General features: G+C 43.2%; 1 protein-coding gene across 1 annotated transcript; it reads right to left on the bottom strand.

Annotated features, from left to right (window-relative positions):
* Positions 1-1,392: 1,392 nt before the first annotated feature.
* On the bottom strand, positions 1,393-24,436 carry engase (endo-beta-N-acetylglucosaminidase). Its single transcript, XM_083779153.1, has 13 exons — positions 24,306-24,436; positions 23,048-23,130; positions 21,665-21,866; positions 20,455-20,603; positions 19,545-19,699; positions 18,887-19,035; positions 16,103-16,274; positions 14,604-14,710; positions 12,560-12,671; positions 11,464-11,648; positions 9,212-9,362; positions 5,775-5,846; positions 1,393-1,932 (listed from the first exon to the last, which is right to left on the bottom strand). The coding sequence occupies exons 1-13, from the start codon at positions 24,371-24,373 to the stop codon at positions 1,519-1,521; spliced, it is 2,019 nt and encodes a 672-aa protein (XP_083635279.1). The 5' UTR covers positions 24,374-24,436; the 3' UTR covers positions 1,393-1,518.
* Between the last annotated feature and the right edge of the window lie 293 nt (positions 24,437-24,729).

Here is a 24,729-nt window from a genome sequence, read left to right as displayed (position 1 = left end):
ACCACTCCTACCCAGAGCTGGATACCTGAATGGGCCCACATTATGGACCAGGCTGATGGCTCTTCACTCTCTCTCTCTCCTGGCAGAGATTGGTGGGAGAAATATACAGTAGTCCGGCAGCCGAGGTGGATACTAATAGCCGGTCAGCAAGTGGATTCATGAATGTATATAGCCAATAAAAAAAAGACTATACCAAATATCCCGCTTTTAACAAAAGAAGCCTGTCTGCTGCCGGACTACAGCCTGTGTAAATCCAAATGTCAGAAATGGAGGTAGCTGGCCTCGGCAGACCACCTGAGGGATAACTGTGAAAGAAGTGTATGCAAATTGTTTTATTTAGCAGGGACAAAGCAGATTAATTAACATAGTATTCTGTAATATAAATGTGCCATTTGGATTCATCTGCTGTCCCTCCCCGGGCAATCTGATACAGAGTATAACAGATACAGGGGAGGGAAGGCAGATGATGCTCATGATGATTCAACTTAATTTAATTATAGAAAATAATTCTACAGCATAGCTTTAAGCAGTGGCCACAGAAACTGGTTGAACCAGCAGAGGGGCCCCTGCTGTATTTCTGTCCCATGATGATTTCCCCGAGCAGACACAGTACACCCTGAGACTTGTCCCTCATGTTCCCGCCCTCCTAGTCCTGTGACAAATGGGCAATAAGTGCTTCAGTTTTTGAGATACCCCATACCGGAGGTAGAACCAAACACAACATAGTTTTTCCTCATCTCTAAAGGCCTCCCATACATGAAATGGATTCTTGTGTAAAAAAGAAAATTGATATATAAAGTTATACACCCCAAACTAAAAATAAAGCCTGTCCGTCTGGGGGTTGAGGCACTTATAAAGTCATGTAGATTCACAATGGAAGAGGTTTAAAACTTGGCATACTTGAAGCCAGGACATACCTCTACATTCTAGAATAGACTGAATGTCAATATCTGAATGTCAACATGAGATATAGACGTCATTTGAACACATACCTACAGTAGGCGGAATTGTAAATCTATGTAGATGTCTTCTCTACTTTGTAGTGACTCTGGAATGGATTGTCATAGCAACACATATGAGGGCTTGTATGAAAGGTGAGGTTCTACTGAATCCAGCAATAGAGGGTATGCGCGTGACATCATCATCATCAAACCAAGGAGCTTCCTTGCATCAAACCAGGAAGTTATGCAGGAAGGCCTACTGAGTGGCAAAAAACTACTTTCTGGCCTTGACAGCCCATACATCCACACAGAAAAGTCCTATCTGATTGCATTAAACAACGTCAGAGCTGCCAACCTGCACACATTTTGTGTACCAACCACGCGATTCTAGGTGTCTATACGCCTAGAATTGCGTGGTTGGTATGTGTGCAGGTTGGCAGCTCTGCAACGTTAAACAATGTTAAACTCACTTTGCATGTTGCTTTGCCACTCGATGTGCCATTCACTTTAAGCATGCGCATACCCTCTATACCAGTTGTGTTTGGTTCTACCTCCGGTTGGGTCCATCGTCACTACACTAGTCTATCCGCTCCTCGGTGTAGCTGAGGCTGCGTCTGCCCCAGTGGCTCTCCGGGACCAGGAAGCCCTCCCGCGTCACGGGCTCCACCAGCAGCTCCATCAGGCCCGGCGGCTCGGCCACCGGCAGCTCCGTCACCCGGAACAGGGTGGAGTAGGAGCGGCCCACCAGCACCGGTCGGCCCGGGGGCACGCGGGGGTCCGGCCCCCGCAGGCGTCTCCAGTACACCTTGAAGTGCCGCACCAGCTGGGCCGGGTTGGGGTAGCTCCAGCGCAGGGTGGCGTTGAGGAGGAGGCCGGCGGCGGAGGAGGGAGAAGAGCCGCCACCGCCGACGCCCCGCAGCCAAACCACGTCGTAGACACACACGCCCTGGACCGACTGGAGGGGCGCCGACAGACTGGCCTCGTCCAGGACCTGACGGAACAGAGCAAGGAGAGAGAGTAACTAGAGCTGTCCCCGACTAAGGATTTGTATAGTCGAAATTAATATGAATACATTTGCTGTTAGTCGACTGATAGTCGACTGAGCACCCCCATCGACTGAGAGGCTTGTCATTAGCCAGATTGAGCACAGCAGGTGAGATTGAGATTCTGGAGTCTATCAGGCCAGCGCACTGTGCGATTCAAGTCACAGGCATTGGCACATTGCCACACAGGCAGACACACTCCATATGCACATTAGGGATTGATTTAAAACAGTCAGAAAGCATGTTCAAATGTGTTTATGTTTGTTTTTTTGTTTTTTTTGTGAACATCGACTGAGAGGTGGTCAGTCGACTGGGACCCGTTCCGATCGATTAGTCGACTATTCGACTAATCAAGGTCAGCCCTAGAGAGTACTGCCCTGAATAGGGAATTGAAGGACGACAGCCTTTTTGACCTGGGAACGATTCTACAAAAATGTCTTCTAAATGCTGACGGTTATCTGAAAAACCCATGTTTCTAATGTCAGTGGTTATCAAACGGTTTCATGTCAAGAACCCCCAAAAATATATGTATTTGGCCGCCGACCCCCGTCTGAAAATATGTTGGTCCAGTGACCTCCCAGAAACAAAGATTTGAGTTAAAAACGTTCCCTCTGTTTGTCTCTGACCCATCAACTATATCATCACTTGATCAATTTGGTCGTATCTCTGGCTACAAAATAAGTAAAAGCATAATATTTCCAGCTAATGAAGCTGAATCTGAACTAGACTATAGTCACATACACTTTAAGGTTGAGAAGAGTCAATTTACCTACTTAGGCGTATCGATTACACGTAAATTTAAGGATATTTTCCCAAAAAACTTTGTCTCTCTTGTAAACAGAGTTAAGGAGTCATTACAGCAGTGGTCGCCTCTTACAATGTCCCTAGCTGGCCGCATAAATTCAATCAAAATGAATGTTCTTCCCAAATTCACATACCTCTTTCAATGCGTCCCTGTGTTCATTCCAAAGTCGTTCTTTTCCTCTTTAGACTCAACAATCTCATCATATATTTGGCAGAATAAGAGGCCGCGTGTGAGCAGAATGTTACTTAAAAGGGTAAAGAGGGATGGAGGCATGGCGCTCCCTGATTTTCGTCATTACTATTGGGCTGCTAACATCCGGTGTCTTGCCTTTTGGAATCATTTCTACCTTAATCCTAATTGCCCAGAATGGACATCTCTGGAGCTTAAATCGTGTAGGAATCTATCACTTCCAGCTATTCTTAGCTCACCGCTTGGCCGCCCCCTGCCTGATTCAATAACTAACCCGGTGGTGCGTCATACGCTGAGAGTGTGGGCCCAGTTCAGGAAAACTTATAATTATAGAGACATCTCCCTGATCAGTCCTGTGGCTTCCAACCACCTTTTTGTTCCATCAATGCAAGACGTGACCTTTCAGAGTTGGCATGGAAAGGGCATCAAATGGTTTAGAGACCTGTTTGTGGGAGAGAGGCATCCTTTGATCAAATTTCAACTAAATATAGTCTACCTAGACCACACTTCTACAGATTTCTGCAGGTCCGGCATTATGTGAGCTCTATATTACCTGGCTTCCCTAATAAGCCTAATCCTAACCCTATTGATGAATTTCTGTCTTTTGACCCAATGACTAAGGGCGCCATTTCAATATTATATGATACCATTTCAAATTCGAGGCCAGCACCCTTAGATAAGATAAAGGCCGACTGGGAACATGATCTGGGGCTCACACTGTCTGAGGAAGTATGGGATTCTGTTTTCTCTTCTATACACAGGTCCTCTCTCTGTGCACGACATTGCTTAGTGCAGTTTAAAATAGTCCATAGAGCTCATATGTCTAAGGCTAAACTGGCTAGTATTTATCCTGACGTAAGTCCTACCTGTGACAAGTGCAAGAGCGGTGATGCAACTCTGTTCCATCAGTATTGGATGTGTCCAAAATTACAACCATTTTGGGGGAATGTGTTCAAGACTCTGTCCAACATTTTACACCAAAATCTAGACCCAGATCCCTTAATGGCTCTCCTTGGCACTGCTGGAAGGGATGACCTTCCTCTAACACGCATAGAGTGTCGTATGGTCGACTTTGCCTTATTGCTCGCTAGGCGTGCCATTCTGCTCAAATGGAAGGATGCTGCCCCGCCCGTGCTCCGTCAGTGGCTTCGTGATATAATGTCCTGTCTCGAGTTGGAGATGTTAAGGTTTTCAATTGCCGGATCTGAAAAAAAGTTTTACAAAACCTGGGGTCCGTTTATGACATTCTACCACAACACACAAACGGTATAGTGTGCCGTGCCTATGCCTCGGCCACGCCAACCACAACTGAAACAAATTCTGCTCTGCTAGTAAAATCTGCTTTATTATTTTTATTTTATTTTTTGTAATTATGTATGCATGTATTTCGTGTGTGTGTGTATATAGATTTATGTATTTTCCGACTATCCTTGGGATTGTGGGTGGGGGGTGGGTGGGATAGGGGATGGAGCTTTATTTTTTTATTTTTTTTTCATATTTGATATGTCTCTGTCTAATGCTTGCCCCTGGGTTTGTCAAATAAAAAGAAAAAACTTCAATAAAAAGATTTTGAAAAGAAAGAAAAACATTCCCTCTGAAAGAATATATATATATTCAAAGATTTGTGCCACATTTTCACGATTTTTCAAAAATAGAATGGGGCATTGGGGTGTTTTTGTATATATCCTTTCTTCATAAATGTAAATAGTATCCCAAGTGGCACACTTGGGATACTATTTACATTACATTTACATTAAACTTTATAAAACTTTGTCAAATCTAACTTTTATATAAAATTGGATAATTAATTGTGACAATATGATAGCACCACTTTTATAAGAATATTGTAACGGATGTGGCTGAGAGACAACCCGTTTCTTTTGTTGCACATTTGTTCCCGTTTGTTGTTTTGGTTACAATTTAATTATGTTATTAATTGTGGGGAATTAATGTGTTATGGCATATAGTGTTCAAATGCATTTGATGTGTTCCACGCCTTGAGGGAAAAGTTAGTTTGTGTTGTGCAAACATTACGAACTACAGCACATCTTTTTTGTAAAGCCTTTTCCTTTCAAGCAGAAAACCACTGGTCATATATATCTATGTATACATAATGACAACTGAACATTCGTTCAACGATTGTTGGACAAACACTTCAGAAACTGTATACATCCACGTATGATAACAGCATCCTAAGGTTAGCAAGGAATATCACCTCAAAACACTAGCCATGTGTTGAATGGAGAATATAGGTTGCTACCTTCAGAAAGGAGATATGGTGTCCCTGCATACAATAAAGTCAGACTAAAGAGGTCCTTTGTCCACCAGTCGACTTTGAGGCTACAAATGTCTTCTAAATCATAACAGTTTGCTGAAAAACCTATGTTTCTATATCAGTGATTTTCAAAATATAAAGGACCCCAAAAATTGTATATATTTGGCCACCGACCCCCATCTGAAAATATTGTGTTTCAAGGGACCCACCATTCAATAGCTAAACCATAACATAATGCTTCATGTCTTTATGCATGTAATATTGTTTTGTTTTTTTGTGCCATGTCAAATGTGTGTATACAGTATGTGTTTTGCATACATGGCTGCTGGGTCTGACAATAAAGTACTATATCATAATATCATTATGATATCAAGTGAGTACTATAGACAAATAACAGTTTTAAAGTCCACATTTTATTCTGACCCCTCCACGAAAAGGCCTCGTTGTCCTGACCCCTTATCCATCATTTATACATTATGGATAATTAGCGTGGACTTAAACCGTTATTTGTCTATCTCAACCATGAACTCTCCCACTCGGCAGCTGAAGGGACCCACTGCGACAGAGTACACGTACAGCATCTTGCAATGGGTCTGATCCACAAGATTCGATACACCACCAAGATACCCATGTACCTGTCTAAATACTTCCTTAATGTAAACGAAGTCCACACCCACAACACCAGAGGGAGTGCAACAAACCATGTGCAAACCCAGTTTTGGCACAAACAAGGGACTAAATTATTTTCGCTCCTATGCCACCAAAATGTGGAACGCCCTACCAACAGTCATTAAGACATGCAAATCCCTCGACTCCTTCAAAACCGCTCTCAAAGGGCACCTACGGACGGCTGCAATTCGAAACAGGCCCGGAATCCCATCCCCCCACCCCTTTTTCCCCTCACTGTATACGTTTCTTTTCCCTTTTTACCTCCTCTATGATGAATTCCTGTTCTGTTCATTGGCTATATATAGAAGTGTCTATTTGTACGTCTCTAAATGTTTTGATGAATTGAACAAGGTGGACCCTCTTGTAAACAAGTGTAGTGCTTTATTGGGTCGTCCACTCAGAATGAACTGTCTTTGTATTGAGTTGTGCTTGAAATGTAATGTAATTCTGCAAACTGTTATTTCAATCAATCAATGTACAGTATACTAAACATTATGATATGAAGTGACCTCACCATGAACTCTCCCACTCGGCAACTGAAGGGCAAAACCGTTTTCCGCTTAGGTCTGGAAACGGGGAATATGGGGCTGATCTTTGCCTCTCCTGTCTATCGCGGGCCGTTCCCGATTCGAGGCTGGTGTGAACCGATTATCTGCCTAAATTAATCTGTAGTGTGAGGGGCCCGCGGGTCCACAGATCCAAACTTAAACCTCCCTTTCTGCTCACAGATGCATCGGGCGCACCCCGATAATACCAGACATGTTTGATGTTTAGGATTTAAAATCTAGATGACCGTGGGACCGTGATGGTGGGAGTCGCGAGCAACCACAATAGCCGAAAGAAACAAGTCTACAAGGAGACAGGGAACTGCTTTGTTTACTATACAGTGCTGTGTGGATCATGACTTCATGACCTGTGTAAAACCAGTTGAGAACCACTAGTTCTGATCAGTTGATTTCGTCGACTAAAACTATGACGAAAAATGTTCGTCGACTACTGACGAAAACTAAATGGAAACAAAATAAAAACAAAGCTACGATAAAAGTAAGACTAAATATATTGACAATTTCATCAACAAATACAAACTAGACTAAAATGTTAGGAAGGGACTAGTGGACAAGAGATCCAGTATAAGGCACGATTGATACTCCTATTTTAGAGCCGAATAAAAGTCGGTTCGGCTCTGTAGAGCCTACAATGTGACGTCATTTGAGGTTCGGGGGGGGGGCGGGTACCGTCCTAAAGTCGGCTCTTCGGTGCTACTGACGAGCCGAAATCATTTCGGCACTACAGCGGTAAAATAGGAGTATGAATCGGCCCCAAGTCATTTTGCACTTGGTTGCATGCTAAAATGAACCGATCTACAAGCTCATAACGTGTCGCGCTGCAACGCGTTGTGAGCTTGTAGATCGGCTATTTTCAGCAAGTGTAAAATCGGTCATTACGAAGGCATCAAGGCCCGCCAAAATACATTTTAGTCGACTAAATCAACTGTAGATTTAGTCGACTAAAACTAAAATGTGACTAAAACTAAATGAAAACTATTGAAGAGACCACGACTAAAACCTAAATCAAAATTTGCTGCCAAAAACAAGTCATGTGTTGATGTTTGCTATGGACAGGATCTCTGTCAGATATGCAATATTATTTGTGGTCCAGTGTTGACCTGGGTGTTCTCCAGTGGAGGTCGGATAAAATCAGTGCCTCACCTGACAGTCCAGCTGTCTGGATTCCACTGACCACACCTTTGAGAGAGCTGTTTAACCAAGTGGTGGTTGGTATCCAGAACTCCAGGAGACATACTGGTGGCTGCACGCACACGCACGCGCACGCACACGCACACGCACACGCACACGCACACGCACACGCACACGCACACGCACACGCACACGCACACGCACACACACACACACACACACAAAAAATGTACTTGCTTAACACAATCTGGATTGCAGCGCATATGCACATGGTGTATGCTCATCACATCAATAATACTGAACAGTGAAGAGTATCACCTCCATGCAAAATCTGTATTAAGCATGCAGTCCCTATTTTGGCCACGTCAATATAGTAGTCAGGTGCTACTTTTGTATAATTAAAATGTTAGCTTGAAGAAGGCTTTTAACGATGCAGTGAGGTACTGTACAGCAAACGTTGATGAACATTTTCCGGTACATGTTCTGGTATTGAATAATGGACAAAAATAAAGAACATTTGGGGGAGGTTTCATTTATGTTAACCACAAAACTGGACCCGAGTTGGCTCTGTACTTGGACCGCTTTTTCCGTCTTACTCAAATTATCTTCAACAAAGATATCAGATCTACAAGCTCACAATGGGCCGCCTTGCGACACATTGTGAGCTTTTAGGGCTAATGTTCTCCCCAAATACGGATGCCAGGGTTCAAGTGCGAACCGATGTGACCGATGTTGATAATGGACAAGTGATTACGTGTCCTTAACCCATTTAGACATGACGTTGAAACTTAAAAAAATTACAGTTTTCTGAAAAACCTCTTTTGGTTTTTTGGTTCTCAATATTTCATGTCAAGGACCCCAAAAATATGTTCACTCTAGTAACAATATATATTCAAAGATTTGAGATAAAATAGCAGACCTACAAGTTCAAAATAGCAGACCTACAAGTTCATAGCCTAGATCTGCTATTTTTCAATAGCTAAAGTATAATATAATGCTTAAAACACTAAAAGGGGTTCCCGCCCAAAATGGGTTAATGTCATATAGTAACACTGTAAACACAGTAAATGTAATGACTCTATTGCTTTATTTATATCCTGTCCCTGGCAGCTTGTAATGGTCATTTTATTCAATCTCGTCAGGCTTCGTAAACTGTATACAGTATGTGAACCGGGCCATTCATCCAGCATGTGAGCACATGGTAAACCAAATGCACTGGCGATGTCCTGCACTGCCTTGTGTGTTTAAAAGGTATATTCAGTGATTTCACTTAATTCAAATATCACTTATATTTTTTGTTTTGTTGTGATAATCCTCCCTACTATAGAGTGTGCTGACCATATAAGGAGTTCCTCCCTGTCCCCAGATAACGCCTAGGGGGAAACCTTAGGTTTCGTTTTTGGCTATAGGTGGCCCAGCCTTCATCCAATCAGGATAGAGAGGGGCCTTCCGCCAATCGTGATCGAGCGGGGGCGGGCCTTGGTGTGTGCTGTTGGCCTGTCGTGTGTGTGTGTGTGTGTCCCACTGCAGTGCGTGCACCGTGCATGTGCACATCTTGTTACCGGGGCGGACCAAGGGGCTTTCCAAATCACCAACGTACTGGGGATGTCCTGCACTGCCTTGTGTGTGCACAGACTGGCGTCGGTGGTCTTCAGCTCCAGAGAGACGGTGATGCCCGGGGACAGCTTGTAGACGAGAGACACCATGGAGCTGGAAGCTAGCAGCACGTTGAGAGAGAACAGCCTGAGACACAAAGAGAGAGAGAGATGTCGTCCTGAAATTATACAAACTAAAAGTAAAGGACAAAGGTCTGAATTATGTTGGAATCGCCGCAAGCATTTTCCCTGGACCAAGCAATGAACACTGTTTTAGTCTTTTGAATAGTTTTCATTTAGTTTTAGTCACATTTTAGTCACCTGGAATGTGTTAGTGTTAGTCTAGTTTTAGTCGACTAAATGTCATGAGATTTCAGTCGACTAAATCTACAGTTGATTTAGTCGGCTAAAATGTATTTTGGCAGGCCTTGATGCCGTTTTTACACTTGCTGAAAATAGCCGATCTACAAGCTCACTTTTCAGCATGCAACCAAGTGTAAAATGACTTATACTGGATCTCTTGTCCACTTGTCCCTTCCTAGCATTTTAATGTAGTTTTGTTGACGAAATTGTCAATATATCTTAGTTTTAGTCGCCTGTGTGATTCAATCATGATTCACCCCAACAGATACGATCAGGTGGCACTTCGTCTTCTACTCCATTCATTTCATTTCATTGGCGGGGGGCACTAGCTCAGGGGTAGAGTGGCCGGTAGAGCAGCTGGATGGGAACCGTGAGGTCACCAGCTCGATCCCTGTGGGCTCCCCCAGAATTAGTGTCGAAGTGTCCTTGAGCAAGATGCTGAAGCCCTAATTGCTCCTGATGTGGTGCCTTGCATGGTGAATGGGTGAATGTAATGCGCAAATCTATGTAAAGCGAGTGGGATGAAGGCGCTATATGAATGCACCATTTACCATTCACTGATAACGCCTTTGACATCACACTACCCATCGAGCTGATTGAAATAAAGGCAGGTTGATGTTTAAAACGCATCTCTCCTCTATTTCATTTTTTTAACCGTCACGTATCGTTTATTCTATCGATACATGCGATGACTACCTAAATAATCTCACTTGCACACACCTGAAAATAGTACGATTGCAAATCATCGTATAGACCCCCAGGGGTCTATACTTGGCCCCCTCCCATTTTCCCTCTACACCAAATCTCTTTCATCCAATCTCATTCAGCCAAACTACAAGATCACAGCGTTGTGGGCTTGTAGATCCAAGGTCTGCCTGTTTTCTCTGAATGTTCACCGACTATGGCACGACCAGGCTTGTGTGGTGATTTATTTTTTTGAAATAACAAGCACACCACACTGATGAAGGCTGGATAGCCCAAACGTCATTCAGTTATTATGTAGAAATTAGGGCCGTCCCGATACACTTTGTTTGTTTCTGATCCGATCCCGATACCACAATTTCTGTGTTAGCCGATACAGATACCAGAGAATAATATTTATAATAATACAAAAAGAAAAAAGATCTTATTTTGAAGTCCACCGACCGGGGAGAGTGTTTATAGCTATCTAGCTATATATCTCATGTTGTGTTTATAGCTATCTAGCTATACATCTCATGTTGTGTTTATAGCTATCTAGCTATATATCTCATGTTGTGTTTATAGCTATCTAGCTATATATCTCATGTCGTGTTTATAGCTATCTAGCTATATATATATATCTCGTGTTATGTTTATACTAGCAGACTCCTCATTCAAATGTGCACTTGCAGTTTGGGCAACTCCAAAGCAAACTCCACATGCCCCAACACACCCCCTTACCCCCTGTGTCGGATCTGTGGTTAGACTGGCATATTTGCCGATACCGATATGAACCGATATGACCAAATAAGGGCCGATCCGACACTTTTCCGATACCGATACAGTATCGGGACATCTCTAGTAGGAATACACTCTTGCCACTGTGTTCGACCCGGTATACCTTTGTTTTCGTGATGTTGAACAGAGTGGATAGTGCTGTGCACCAGAAGTCAGAGTGCGGTGGTTACAAGAAAATTAATGAAATAACAAGCTCACACACACATGGTGCACGCACACACATGGCACACACACGCACACACACACACACACACACACACACACCACTAGTAAGTGTCGTAGTCGTACATATTCTGAAGAAAACCTGGAGACGTGTAAAACAGAATGTAAATTTGACCGGACAAGGCAAAGTCTTTGCCGCGGACACATTTGCACGCACGCGCACACACACACACACACACACACACCTGGCACATATCTTGTCGATGCTGGCCGGCAGGACCCCCTCCAGCAGCAGAGCGCAGCCTCCGTTCCAGGCGTCCTCTGGGCAGCCTCGGCTCTTCAGCCAGCCGCCTCCGTCCAGCTGCTGGCTGTAGTAGAGAGGCTGGGGCTCCTGAGCACTGAGGTTGAACCAGCTCCGCCCCGCCTCCTGCTGCGCACGCACGCACACACACACACACACACACACACACACAAACACGCACACGCAGTCACACATGCACACGCACGCAGTCACACATGCACACGCACACACGCACACAAGCAACGATTGATCATCATGGAGGTATACTTAGGAAAGGATCATCAAATGGCATCTCTCTCTAGTGATGGAAAGTAACATTAAGTACTGTACTACACCAGATTTGAGCAATTTTTTTTACTTTACTGGGGGGGGGACGATACGCAGCGTCGGGATCGGGAGTCGAACCCACGACACACCGGCAGGCTGGCTTAGCAGCCCAGGTGGCCGGACCGCTAGACTAGCCGCCCCCGGGCCTACTGGAGCATTGACATATCTTTCTTACTTCTACTCCACTACGTCTCAGAGCCAAACATTCTACTTTCACTCCACTACAACCATTTGAACATTTTAGTTACTTTTTTAGATTAGATTATTATTGCAAAACATGCTTTAACCACTCATCAGCACTATATTCAACACGATATACTTGGCTATTGTAAATGCATGAATTATGTAATGTAAACATAGCCTGGTTAATAAACCAGACTAATATCGCACGGATCCGCGGGATATTAGTCTGGGGAGGCTCAGCTTGGATTTCATTTCCAGGGAAATTTTCTCTTTGACGCAATTGGTCAGAGCTACTGTCAGTCAAAGGTCTCAAGCATTGAACGTCACTGTACCAAAGCCCGCCCATATTGCATACCGTGTCCCTATTGGGCGCACACATTCTCGTGTGTAGGAAATGGGCGTAAAATTGAGCCTCTCCAGACCGAAATCCGCCGGTAGGCAATTTTTTTTGCCAACGGCTGATTCGGTCTGGTTTATTAACCAGGCTAATGTAAACATGCTGTAAATTGCCCGACATGGCCCTGCAGTACCTGTCCCAACCAGTAGAGGGCCTTGCCGAAGCCCTGGCAGAAAGAGGAGATGAAGGGCAGAGGTGAGGCCGGCCGGTGGACGAACAGGAAGTCGGACAGCAGAGCCCAGAACCTGCAGACAGGACGTGACATCACAACACAGTGCAGCACTGTAGCGTGGGATGTTCTTCTCAACCAGTGCTCCCTGATGGGGTTCCAGATGGTCCCCAGCTAAATGATGGTAACCAAATGGACCCTTATAGATCTTTAACTCTAAACTCTAAAGGAAACGGGTCTATTTGGTTTCATTTTACACCCTCAAGAGTTACATTATTGCTCTGCATTCTGCATCACTTGTACATTTTCAAGACGTCTACACAATTAGAGAATATAGAATAATTGTTATTTTGATCGTTTGTTCAATCTTAACCAACAACAACAAAATATTCTAAATCTGAGAGGCTAAATCTCATCAAATGGTGATCTGTGGCTCAAAAGCCGAATAAATAATGGGCCTTGATATGAAAACGGTTGAAAACCTCTGATCTAAACAGATTAGTCCCCATGTTTTAGTCTGACTGCGATAACCGGTACCGATAACGATTCTGATGTTATACGGATTATGCTGCCTTCAAACATTACAACACACACACAAAACATAAGCGACAGAGCCATTGATGGTCACATTGTTATTGTGTCAGTCAATATCTGTGAAGATAATCTGGATTATTTTGAGACCGATGTGGCATTTCTATGGCCGATTTCGATATGCTACCGATTATATCGTGCGTCACTAATAATGTGTGCAGTTCTGTAGACCATAATAATGCACATTTGGAACACTAAAAGGAGGAAGTGGTGGGCTAGTGGGCTGTAGCTCGGTGGGGTAGAACCATCTGGGGAGCACACGGTTCCTCCTGTCAAATTGTCCTTTTTTAACAAGAAACCGCTCCAGATGAGGAGGTTGGTGCCTTGCATACTTTAGGACGTGCGTCTGCTGTATGTAAACCACTTTGGATAAAGGCCACTACAGTCATTTAGAATCATTTTAAGTAGTATTCTCTACAAAGTCAATGGATACGGTACCTTCTGTAAATCTGGGTGTTTGTTGAGTGAAATCAAGAGTGAAGGTACAGGGAATGAGGTTAAAGTGCTTCTAATATTCTAAGTCTGCTGGGCATTCAAATGCATGTGGGGGGTTGACACTAAGGTCATGCCCACTTGCCGAAAAGTAAATCGTCCATTGTAAAATATTATAGGTCAAATTTGAATTACCGTTTAAAAATGTCACGCCTCAATGTTTATGCCTAGCTATGAATACGACTATCGGTTCATACTTTTTATATTTTTTAAGTGTAGCAACAGTGAAAACGGCACAGTCAACAGACCAGAAGCTCCGGCCCCCGTTAAGGTGTTTAGACAGATATCTCGTGTTGTGTTTACAGACACTCAAACGAGCACAACCCTTAGTGTGTCAACGCCTGAAATGCTCATTTCTCTTTAGAACGGACAACCTCCGGCGCTCACAAAGCTAGGCTCCAGCGTATTGCTATCAAGACCACTGCATGCCACGTCTAAATACCACTACATGTAATCAGTGGCGTGCACAGATAGACACTAGGGGGTGCTAGAGCACCCCCTGCCCTTTTGGCAATTTTGCTCTTAAAAAAAAAAAAAAAAAAAAAATCTTTTTTTTCTTAATTTGTAGTGTGTGGACCATGCGGTGACATTGATCAAATCTTGATAAAAAAAAACGCTTCTACTATATTATTTAGGCCCCCCACAATCTAAAGCTATGTTTCTATGTCAGTGGTTCTTCGATAAATAAATAAAATAGCAGACCTACAAGCTCGTAGCGCGCCACTCGGTGGCGCGCTACGAGCTTGTAGATCTGCTATTTTTCAATAGCTAAAGCACCAAAATGGGTTCCCGCCCCAAAATGTGCTGCACAAGGTGCCCTTTTTTTCACTTGAGCACCTGCCCCTCTAAATGTCTGTGCACGCCACTGCATGTAATGTTAATGTCCAGTGTGACTGTGTGGAGACAGGAGTGTGGACATGCTCACTTATCCTGGTTGTCACGAAACACAGTCTTATCGTGGTTGTGCTCGTAGACCCAGCCTGGAGCAAAGATGGCCGTGGAGAAGTTGTGTTTCCGTATGAGCTCCAACGCCTGCGGAACGGACGAGAGGAAATGATCACCTTTAGAATGTCTAAAAACACATTGTAATGGCCGTCTATAAAACAGGCTTATATATCTGGTCTAAAACGTTTCTTAGTGGTCTAGGCTTAGATTAGACATTGTCATTTCAACAGATAGATATATGACGTTTACAAAAACTGCAAAAATATAGAGGGTCATATAGCCGCTAATTAAAATCAAATCAACCTTTATTTATATAGCACGTTATAGCACAACCAAAGTTGACCAAAGTCAACCCCCCGTCCGTCCCCCCACCACCCCCACCCACCCACCCACCCACAACATCACTCATAAACACATGCCAGACTGGAGTGGAAGGATGACTCCACTTTGAAGGGCCTTTAAGGACACATTAAAGAAGGAACAGGAACTGTGGAGGACGGTCAACTGTGCTGATGTAGCCGTTTCATGTATAGAACGCACACGCACGCGTGCACGCGCACACGCACCTTGGCAAACCCTACATACCCTGCTGTACGGCAGATGGCAAAAATAGCCAAGTCTACAACAAGCTCACAGAGCATTAAAATATGTGACATTTCTGAAAATCGGAAAAATATTATCTGCATTTGTGTGGCGCAGAACCTGTTCACCACCGCAAATTATAATTTTATTTTTTGTGGGGAGGGAGGGAGGGCCTTTTATCGATACACACAGTACTGACTGACAGGAAATGGGGAGAGAGATGGGGGGCCTTAGGTGCCCCAGACGGCTACGCCAGCCATCCAGGCCACCGTCGCAAAACCAAGGGTTCGAACTAAGCCACTGCGATATATGAAAACAACAATGGAAAGAAATAAGCTATGGTGCCGTTAAAATACTGATGGCAGCACCTGGTCCAGTTTCATGTGTGGTTGGCACATAAACTGTATAGATAGAGGTCGGGTTCAGATTTCAGTTCCTTCTTTCGGCTGAAGGTTTGATGATGAGACAAATATATATTTTCCACGCGACATGGCAAAATATATCCATATTTTTTCTTCATGTTCTGGGTGGACTTAGTAAACATTCTCAATAGTGTAGTCTTGTCTCGACTTGTTAAGGTTGGCTGTGGTTGATGCTAGTACCCGGCTACCCGCATCGCTGATACTTCTGCTGTAAGGTGCATTCCTGTGTCAATTCCCCCGATAATATGATTGGTTTGAGTTTCACATTCCAAACTGGACGTCAGATGACACGAATGCATGTTTTCGTCTGTGTCTTCAAAATGCTCCCCCGATCAACCAAAAAAAAGCGCCTCGGGGGGGGATCCACCAGTAGATTTTGAATACATGGTTGCCCACTCCTGCCGCGCACACGTCACGCACACATACGCACGGCACGCACACACACACACACACACACACACACACACACGCCTACCCTGTTGGTGTCAAACATGCCTCCCACCACCTCGCCCCTGGCGAACACGTCCACCCCGACGTAGATGTCGGCCTGGCGGCCCTGGGCTCCGTCGAAGGCCTCCATGGCCTCCAGACTCTGCTCTGTCCAGTTGTAGTTGGTGAACAGACCGTCACACGCGTCGAAAAACACCCTGAGAGAGAGAGAGAGAGAGAGAGTCTATATTTTTTCTTGAACAGTTTCTGCATCAGTTTCTGCATCAAACATGTATATAAAGTAAGAGTTAGTACTGAAGTGAGGGGCACTAATATAGTCTAACTCATGTTGATTAGGTGATGTAATGTGATGATGTAATGTAAAACTAACGGTGCGTTTTCCCTTCATTGTCAATGGCGTTTATTAACCCATTTTGGGCGGGGAACCCCTCTTGGTGTTTATAGCATTATGTCATACTTTAGCTATTGAAAAATAGCAGATCTACAAGCTCATCGGTGCCGCGCTATGAGCTTGTAGGTCTGCTATTTTAGAAGATTCGTGAAAATGTGGCACAAATCTTTGAATATATATTATTTCAGAGCAAACGTTTTTAACTCGTTTGCTTCTGGAGTGGGGGTCCCTGGAACTACATATTTTCAGATGGGGGTGGGCAGCCAAATACAGATAATTCTGGGGGTCCTTGACATGAAAAAGGTTGAGAACCACTGACATAGGTTTTTCAGAAAACTGTCAGGATTTAGATGACATTTTTTAAGAATAGTCCTCAGGTCTAAATGGGTTTAACAAACAAACATTAAACCTATATATATATATAGGAGGGGCTATAGCTCCCCTCAAAAACTCATGGGCCCTTTTTCTTTTTTCCCGGTCGAATTTTGAACCAAATTAATTGGTTCGGAAATGGAACCAAAAAAAGACTTCTTCTTTCCCTGAAGTGGGAACCAAAGTGGGCGTGTCACTATTCAGGTTAGAAGACGCAGATGTGATATAAACCATCATGACAAAAAATAAAGAACGGATCCGGTTCTAGATCGAGCCAGTGTTGTTTTCGTCGACTAAAACTAAGACGAAACAAAGTTCGTCGACTACCTTTTTTCACTGACGAAAATGTAATGGAAACTAAATGAACACTAAGTTATGATGACTAAAACTAAGACTAAATATACTGACAATTTCGTCAACTAAACTAAAATATTAGGAAGGGACTAGTGGACAAGAGATCCACTATAAATCATTTTACAATTAGTTGCATGCTAAAGAATAGCCGATCTACAAGCCCACAAGTGAAAAAAAACTGTCATTACGACGGCATCAAAATACATTTTGTTCGAGTAAATCAACTGTAGATTTAGTTGACTAAAATCTTATGATATTTTGTCGACTAAAACTAGACTAAACACTAAGACATTCCAGGTGACTAAAATGTGACTAAAACTAAATGAAAACTATTCAAGAGACTCTGACTAAAACTAAAATCAAAGTTTGCTGCCAAAAACAACACTGGATCGAGCCAAGGTTCTTTCAATGAGCCGACTTCTCTTCCAGGGCAAACTAAGATTTATCGTACTTCAACTTCAAATTAATTTCCATGTTTAGAGATCGCATCAGTCCTCTTTAACCCATTCTGGGTTGGAACCCCTTTTGGTGTTCTAAGCATTATGTTATGCTTTAGCTATTTTTGAAAATGTGGTGCAAATCTTTGAATATAATATTCTTTCAGAGCGAACGTTTTAAGTCAAATCTTTGCCTCTGGGGGGTCCCTTGGAACAACATGTTTTCAGATGGGGGCCAATTATATATTTTTGAGGGTACTCGACATGAAAATGCTTTGAGAACCACTGACTGCATTTGTAGAATCCATGAAAATGTCCACGGGGCTCTCATCTCTGCCTGGCTCCGTATGAGCCTGGCAGTTAAATCTTCCAGGCAGATGAATAAAGGCAGACGGACAGGTTTTTATACCGTTTCATCGACAGACAACAATAAACCCTACCGGGTGAATGAGACAAACGGCTCCAAAACATCACTCATAAATTAAAAAGACTTTCTGTTTTGAACAAACATGTTCCTTGCGAGACCAGACTGGAATAACATGCATTGTTTTCAACTTGCAGACGAGGGCCTTTAAGGACACGATAAAGAGGAACAGGGAGGCGCACACACGCACACGCAATCGGCACACGCACCGATTGGTCCAGCGGTTCGCGAGACTAGCCCCGGATGGACGGCCGGACGGACGTACAGACAGACTTGTGAACTTAAAATGGGGTGCATTTTGCACCCCAAAACTACTGCACTACTGTACTGTTTTTTAATTCTAGTTCATTTTGCTAGCTTTAGTTATAATCATTTCTTCTTCTGTTTTCTACATGAATATAACCACATTATAACCATATAAAATGAAATGGGAGTTATCCGAGTTAAATGCTGTAATTTGTAAAAATGGCAAAATACTGTATGACTCCTAACGTCGTTGAAGTGGGACTCATAAAATGTCCCTGGGACTCATCTAAAAGACCTTCCCTGCATCCTGGGACTCATTACATTGAAAACCTATTTACATCACTGATGTTAGACGACTAATCCACTTAATAGAAAGTCACTCATCGACGTTGAAATGTTCTTTTATCTCTGCCTAAACCGTTGCTATTTTTGGAAAAAACGTGAAAATGTGTGCAAATCTATATTATTTTTTTAAGCGAACATTTTTAACTCAAAGCTTTGCTTCTGGGGGGATTTAGAAGACATTTGCCTCAGGTCTTTGCCCACTAGTGCACTCCTCGTCTCCCCGCCCACCCAGCCACTCACCTGTTGTTCTGGTTGAGTTCATTCTGCCATTTGAGATGTCCGTCCTGCAGCACACTGTCGTACCACAGCACCTGGCTGCCAGGGAGCCTCTCGTGCAGCTGGTCTGTCAGGTAGCGCAGGAACAGAGGCATGTTCCTCACCGCCACCTCCTGGAGGTAGGGGGGGGCAGCAGAGAGCCTCATTAGTGTGTGCGTGATTTAGGGCAGTCACTTCTAGTCATTTTTACTAGTTGACTAGTTGCCTAGTTTACTAGTCGACTAGTTGTTTACCTATTATGTAAAAAAAGAATATATATATATATTATTAGTCGTGGCGACTGAGAACTTTAATCCATGGAGGAACTTACACTGAGGGTGTTCTCTATGTTAACCAGCCAGCCGTCGAAGCCGTACATTTGGCTGATCTGGACCTTTTTTTTTATCCCACGATTTTGTAACCCATTTTTCACCCCTGTGTCAATTATCTAATGTGATCCCGGGCTCTACACACCCTCCACCAAGATGGGGAGAGCAACGGACTTGAACTCATGCTTCCTTCATGCACGAGTGTCCGAGTCGCGCCTTTACACCTGACAGGGGGGAACTTCCCCTAGTCCTGGTTGGACTAGGGGACACGGGGAGAACATTGATGACCTGGACCAGTTTATCAGCTTACTCACACTCAGGGTGTTCTCTATGTTAACCAGCCAGCCGTCGAAGCCGTAACAGTGGCTGACCTGGACCAGTTTATCGGCCACGGCCCGATACGACTCCTCGTCCTTTAGGAAGGCCTCGCACACTTTGGCCCCGTCCGTCCACTCCGTGATGAAGGTCCCTGCATGGGATGGGAAAACCAACCAATCAGTCACAGGCATCAGGGTTTTTTTTTTTTCTTTTTCAAGCTTGCTGACCAATCAATCAATCAATCACGGACGGCATCGATTTGTCATGCCGCCGCTGATCAAACCAATCCTAACCCGAGAGCACACTGACTGGCTTGGGACTAAATTAATTTGCAATCGCGGTCACGGGATGGGATATGTTTTCAAAGCACAGTAACGGGCAGTACTGAAGCAGCTTGTTTAATATGCATTAGGCTGGGTTCAACTGTAGATTGAATATTATTATTTACATGGTGCTCATGACACCACAAAAGTCTTATTTCTTCCTTTCACATCTTTAGCGGAAAAGGACAAAGGACTTTTCAGTCAAAAGGACATTGGTTGGAAGCTGTGCCAGATACTGTAGTGGTGTGTCTCACAGTGTCTGTGTAAACTTTACACAGATTTAGATGCACGCCCTTGTACCTCACTGTAGATAAAAGTCTACTAAATTGCCCTTATTATTCTAGCTACAACTGAGAGCATGCGTTACATTTGCATACATCCAAAGACATGAACACACAGCTGACCAATCACCACTATCTGGTTACAGATAATCCTTGCCGAAACCTCAACCAATTACAATGCCGATCCAAATCCGGAATGAAAGTCCATCTAGGCTGAAAAACCTGGATTTAGGTATCTCAAGGACTAATTTCTCGTACTGTAGAAAGTCCACACAGAGCTTTTGGATCACGTTGTGGCTCACCCAGGACGATGACTCCATGTTTGTGTGCAGCGTTGGTCCACACAGCGGGAGGAATGGTCACCATGACGTGCGTGAAGTAATTGAAGATGTCGATGTATTGCCAGTGGTAGAATACGTACGGGGCCTCCGAGTGGGTCCCCTGGGGGAACCTTGACACAGGATAAGAAAAACGTTCGCTCTGAAAGAATATATATTCAATGATTTGTGCCACATGTTCTCGTAGTTGAGTTTTCTGAAAAACTCATGCTTCTATGTCAGTGGTGCTCAAACCTGAAAATATGTTGTTCCAGGCACCCCCCCAGCCCCAGAAGCAAAGTTTTGAGTTAAAAACATTCACTCTGAAAGAATATATTATTCAAAGATTTGTGCCACATTTTCTCGATTTTTCAAAAATAGCAGACATACAAGCTCGTAGGGCTATGGGCTTGCAGATCTGCTATTTTTCAATAGCTAAAGTCTAACATAATGCTTAAAACGCCAAAAGGGGTTCCCGGCTTCCCGCCCTGAATGGGTTAAATAGATAGATTGTGCATTACATTCACATTAATCAGCAGTGCAATTAGTTCTACTGCTGGTGACATTCAGTTTGACTCTGCTCACAATAGTGACATTAAAGATATACATACATTTACTCATCAAAATTGCGAATCTTCTATACATTTAACTTTCTACATTCTGAGATACAGAAGGGCAAAACAAAAGATCTGAGGGAATAATAATCTCATTCGATGTTTTCATGCCCATGGTGCATTATCCTGCAACGGACGACAGACAGTAGCTAAGTGTGTCTCATTTAATTGTGTCTGCCTTCATCTGTCGAGTGCATGTGATTTAATATGATGAAGATGACAATGGGAACTGAGGCTTGTTTTGATACACAACTGTGAAATTCCCCCTTTTAGAGGCTGCGTATCGCACACACTTTTGAAAACTGTTTACTTAAATTAAAATCGTTTTTTAATTTAAGTAAGTAGGGAGTAAGATTTCCCCTCATTGTAAAAATGTTTTGGTTTTTGGCTTTTCTGCTTTTATTCATAGTTGGGACAGGAAAGAGGGAGGGAGACACAGGTCAAAGGTCGTCAAGAATGGGACTCGAACATGTGTAGCATGCGCCTGGACCGCTAGGCCAGCGGACGCCCCCTCACTGTAACTATTACTAAGAATGTCCTCGTTAGCCGCAGTAACAGCCCAAAGCTAAATGAGCCCATACCTGTCGTCCAGGTAACCACCCATCATGTCATGTGACACTAGAGTGCGGAGGGGGGAGGCGGCTAGCGAAGGCTCCCGGTCGGCCAGCAGGACGGTCGCCACGTCGAAGGGGTTGGCCTCGCTCCGCTGCCATGACAACAGCTCCTCCATGGTCTGAAGGCCACTGCTGATTGGCTCTGTGGTGTCTGCGTCGTATTGCTTGGCTGGGAAGCGCAATCAACAGAAAGTCAAGCGCAGGTGGTCACATTCAGCATAGACTAGAGGGCGCAACAGTTAGTCAAACTAATCATTATCGTTATTAAACGATATTAAACGCTTATTAAAAATATATATCATCAGTAATTGAATTGTGTAAAAATAGGGCTTAAGTGGTCAATCAATTTGTTTGTATTTGAATTTTGTCATTAATCGAAAAAGTAATAGAATAATCGATAGTTGCAGCCCTAATTCAGCATAGTTAATGGTCTCACTTTGTGATTTGATGTCATGCAACAGACTGTCCTAACCTCAATCCACCACACCAATCCTAAGGCTGTAAAACACACATTCGCATCAAGAAAATTATAATAATTAATGTAGACTGCTACCTAATAACCTAGAAAATTGCAATTAAACTATTTAATTAACCACATGAACCCTAGTGTCCTTATGCTGAGGTGAACATTCAGCTATTAGTGTACAGCACAAAAAAAAACAGGAAGGGGCCCAGTATAGTAAGTGGTCAAAACAGCACTATATGCTTCATAGTTATTACAGCATTACAGCATTAACTGGAAACATGAAGTATGCAATTTCAGGATGGGCGTGTAATTGCAGAGTTTTAACCCATTTAGGCCTTATTACGTCGAAATTTTAAAAAGGCCTTCTAAATCCTGACAGTTTTCTGAAAAGCCTCATGTTTCTGTATCAGTGGTGCTCAATATTTAATGTCAAGGACCCCAAAAGTGATCTGCATTTGGCCACAAATATGTTGTTCCAGGGACCCCCCACAAAACAAAGACATGAGTTAAAAACGTTTGCTGTGAAAGCAATACATTCAAAGATTAGCACCACATTTTCACGATTTAAAAAAAATAGCACACCTACAAGCTCGTAGCGCGGCACTCGGTGCCGCGCTATGAGCTTGTAGATCTGCTATTTTTCAATAGCTAAATTATAACATCGCTATGAGCTTGTAGATCTGCTATTTTTCAATAGCTAAATTATAACATAACTTAAAACACCAAAAGGGGGTTTCCGCCCAGAATGGCTTAATTATAAGGTTGTAAATATAAAAGTAACCGACTGATACATACTAGTGAATTCTAATTATATACACATGAATATATAATTATACTGTATGTGTCGTGTAATACATACACAGTGACCATAAAGTCAGCCTGACCTGGCAGAGACGATGGTGTGTACTTGATGACTTCATGATGAACGCTACTGGGATCCATGGGCTGATCCAAACAAGACTCCAGCCTGGGCAGAGGAACAAACAACGGAGATGACTGCGTGTACAAGTCTAAACACAGTAACATGCTCAGTATAACTATTTTCCACCGGTTGGTTCCCAATGGGAACCGGTTCAGTTCTTTTGTGGTTCTTAGTCCATGAGCCAGAGCTCTGAAATTGTTGGGAAAAGCTAGACCTATATTAAATTGTTTATAGGATCAATACAAGTAAATTAATACATGATAACCCTTCCACAGTAGTAGCTTTTACGTATTTTGCTATTATGTTCCTAGATAGTGCCTCATTTGCATATTTAAAAATGTAAAATTTGTAATACAATAAATCATTGTCTTCGTGTAAGTACTCAATTGGGGACGTGTCATGGTGATAACAATCTAATATAGGTATGGTTTTGCACACTCAATTCATAATTAACGTTCCAATTTTGGAGCTCTGGCTCATGGACTAAGAACCAAAAAGAACTGAACCGGTCCCCATTGGGAACCAACCGGTGGAAAATAACAGTGGAACCAAACGGACCATTTGTACACTGGCTATATAGAAGTGTCTATCTGTACGTCTCTAAATGTTTTGATAAATTGAACAAGCCAAACAAGTGTTAAGTCAATAATGCTTTATTGGGTCGCCCACTCACAGTTAACTCACAGTTGTGATTGAAATTTACTGTAATTCTGCAAACTCTTAATAAATCAATCAAACACTCTTGATGTTAAAGCTGGTATTAGTGATTTTTTTTTAAGTTATTTACTTTTTGTCATTTACTTATAATGATGAGGATAATACATCATCATGTTGTCATTTCACTTACAATGTCACTTAATTGTTTATCCTGTGTTCTCTGATTGGATCAAGTTGGTATCCCGACCTGAAAATGTATTTTATGTTTTCTAAAGAGCTGGTGAGAGAGGGAAACCCCTGTAACTGGAACATTCCCAATCCCAGATAGCAATGATTACAATCGGAATATAGAGCTATTGAACACACAATTCAACAAAGAAACGCCACTTGCACCACCTTTAAATGAACAATGAGAATTTTAGTGCAGCAGAATAAATGTTTAATAACTATGTCAGCAGCTTTAGAGAGAATCACATCCTGCTCTGCTGAACTCCTGCATGCATCATGCGAACTATTCAAAGAGGCCTGCCTGGGTATTATTTACAATAATAATACAGTAATACAGTAACCTGCTTGTCTCGGCTGTGTCCGCTGCAGCCCCTGCTGTTGGTGAAGCGTCCACTCCGTCCATTACAGCAGCAGCTTTGTTACAATGTTACAAGTTACAAGAACAATCCTACATGAATGTATGTAATGTGAACTACACTCAACTCTTCCTGTTTGTGGTCACGTCCACGTGTATTGTACACTGATTGGCTGCAGGATAATTGTGACGCCCACTTGGGGAGAATTCAACCAATGGACAATCACGTTGGGAGTGTCTAGTAGCGCGTTACGCGTGCGTGTGTGTGCGCGCGCGTGTGTGTGTGTGCGTGTGTGTGTGTGTGTGTGTGTGTGTGTGTGTGTGTGTGTGCGTGTGTGTGTGTGTGTGCGTGCGTGCGTGTGTGTGTGTGTGTGTGTGTGTGTGTGTGTGTGTGTGTGCGCGCG

This window comes from Protomyctophum parallelum (assembly GCF_964188405.1).
Source record: "Protomyctophum parallelum genome assembly, chromosome: 13".
NCBI classification, from domain to species: domain Eukaryota; kingdom Metazoa; phylum Chordata; class Actinopteri; order Myctophiformes; family Myctophidae; genus Protomyctophum; species Protomyctophum parallelum.
The sequence above is the reverse complement of the archived record's forward strand: the minus strand, read 5'-3'. Positions and strand labels throughout refer to the sequence as shown.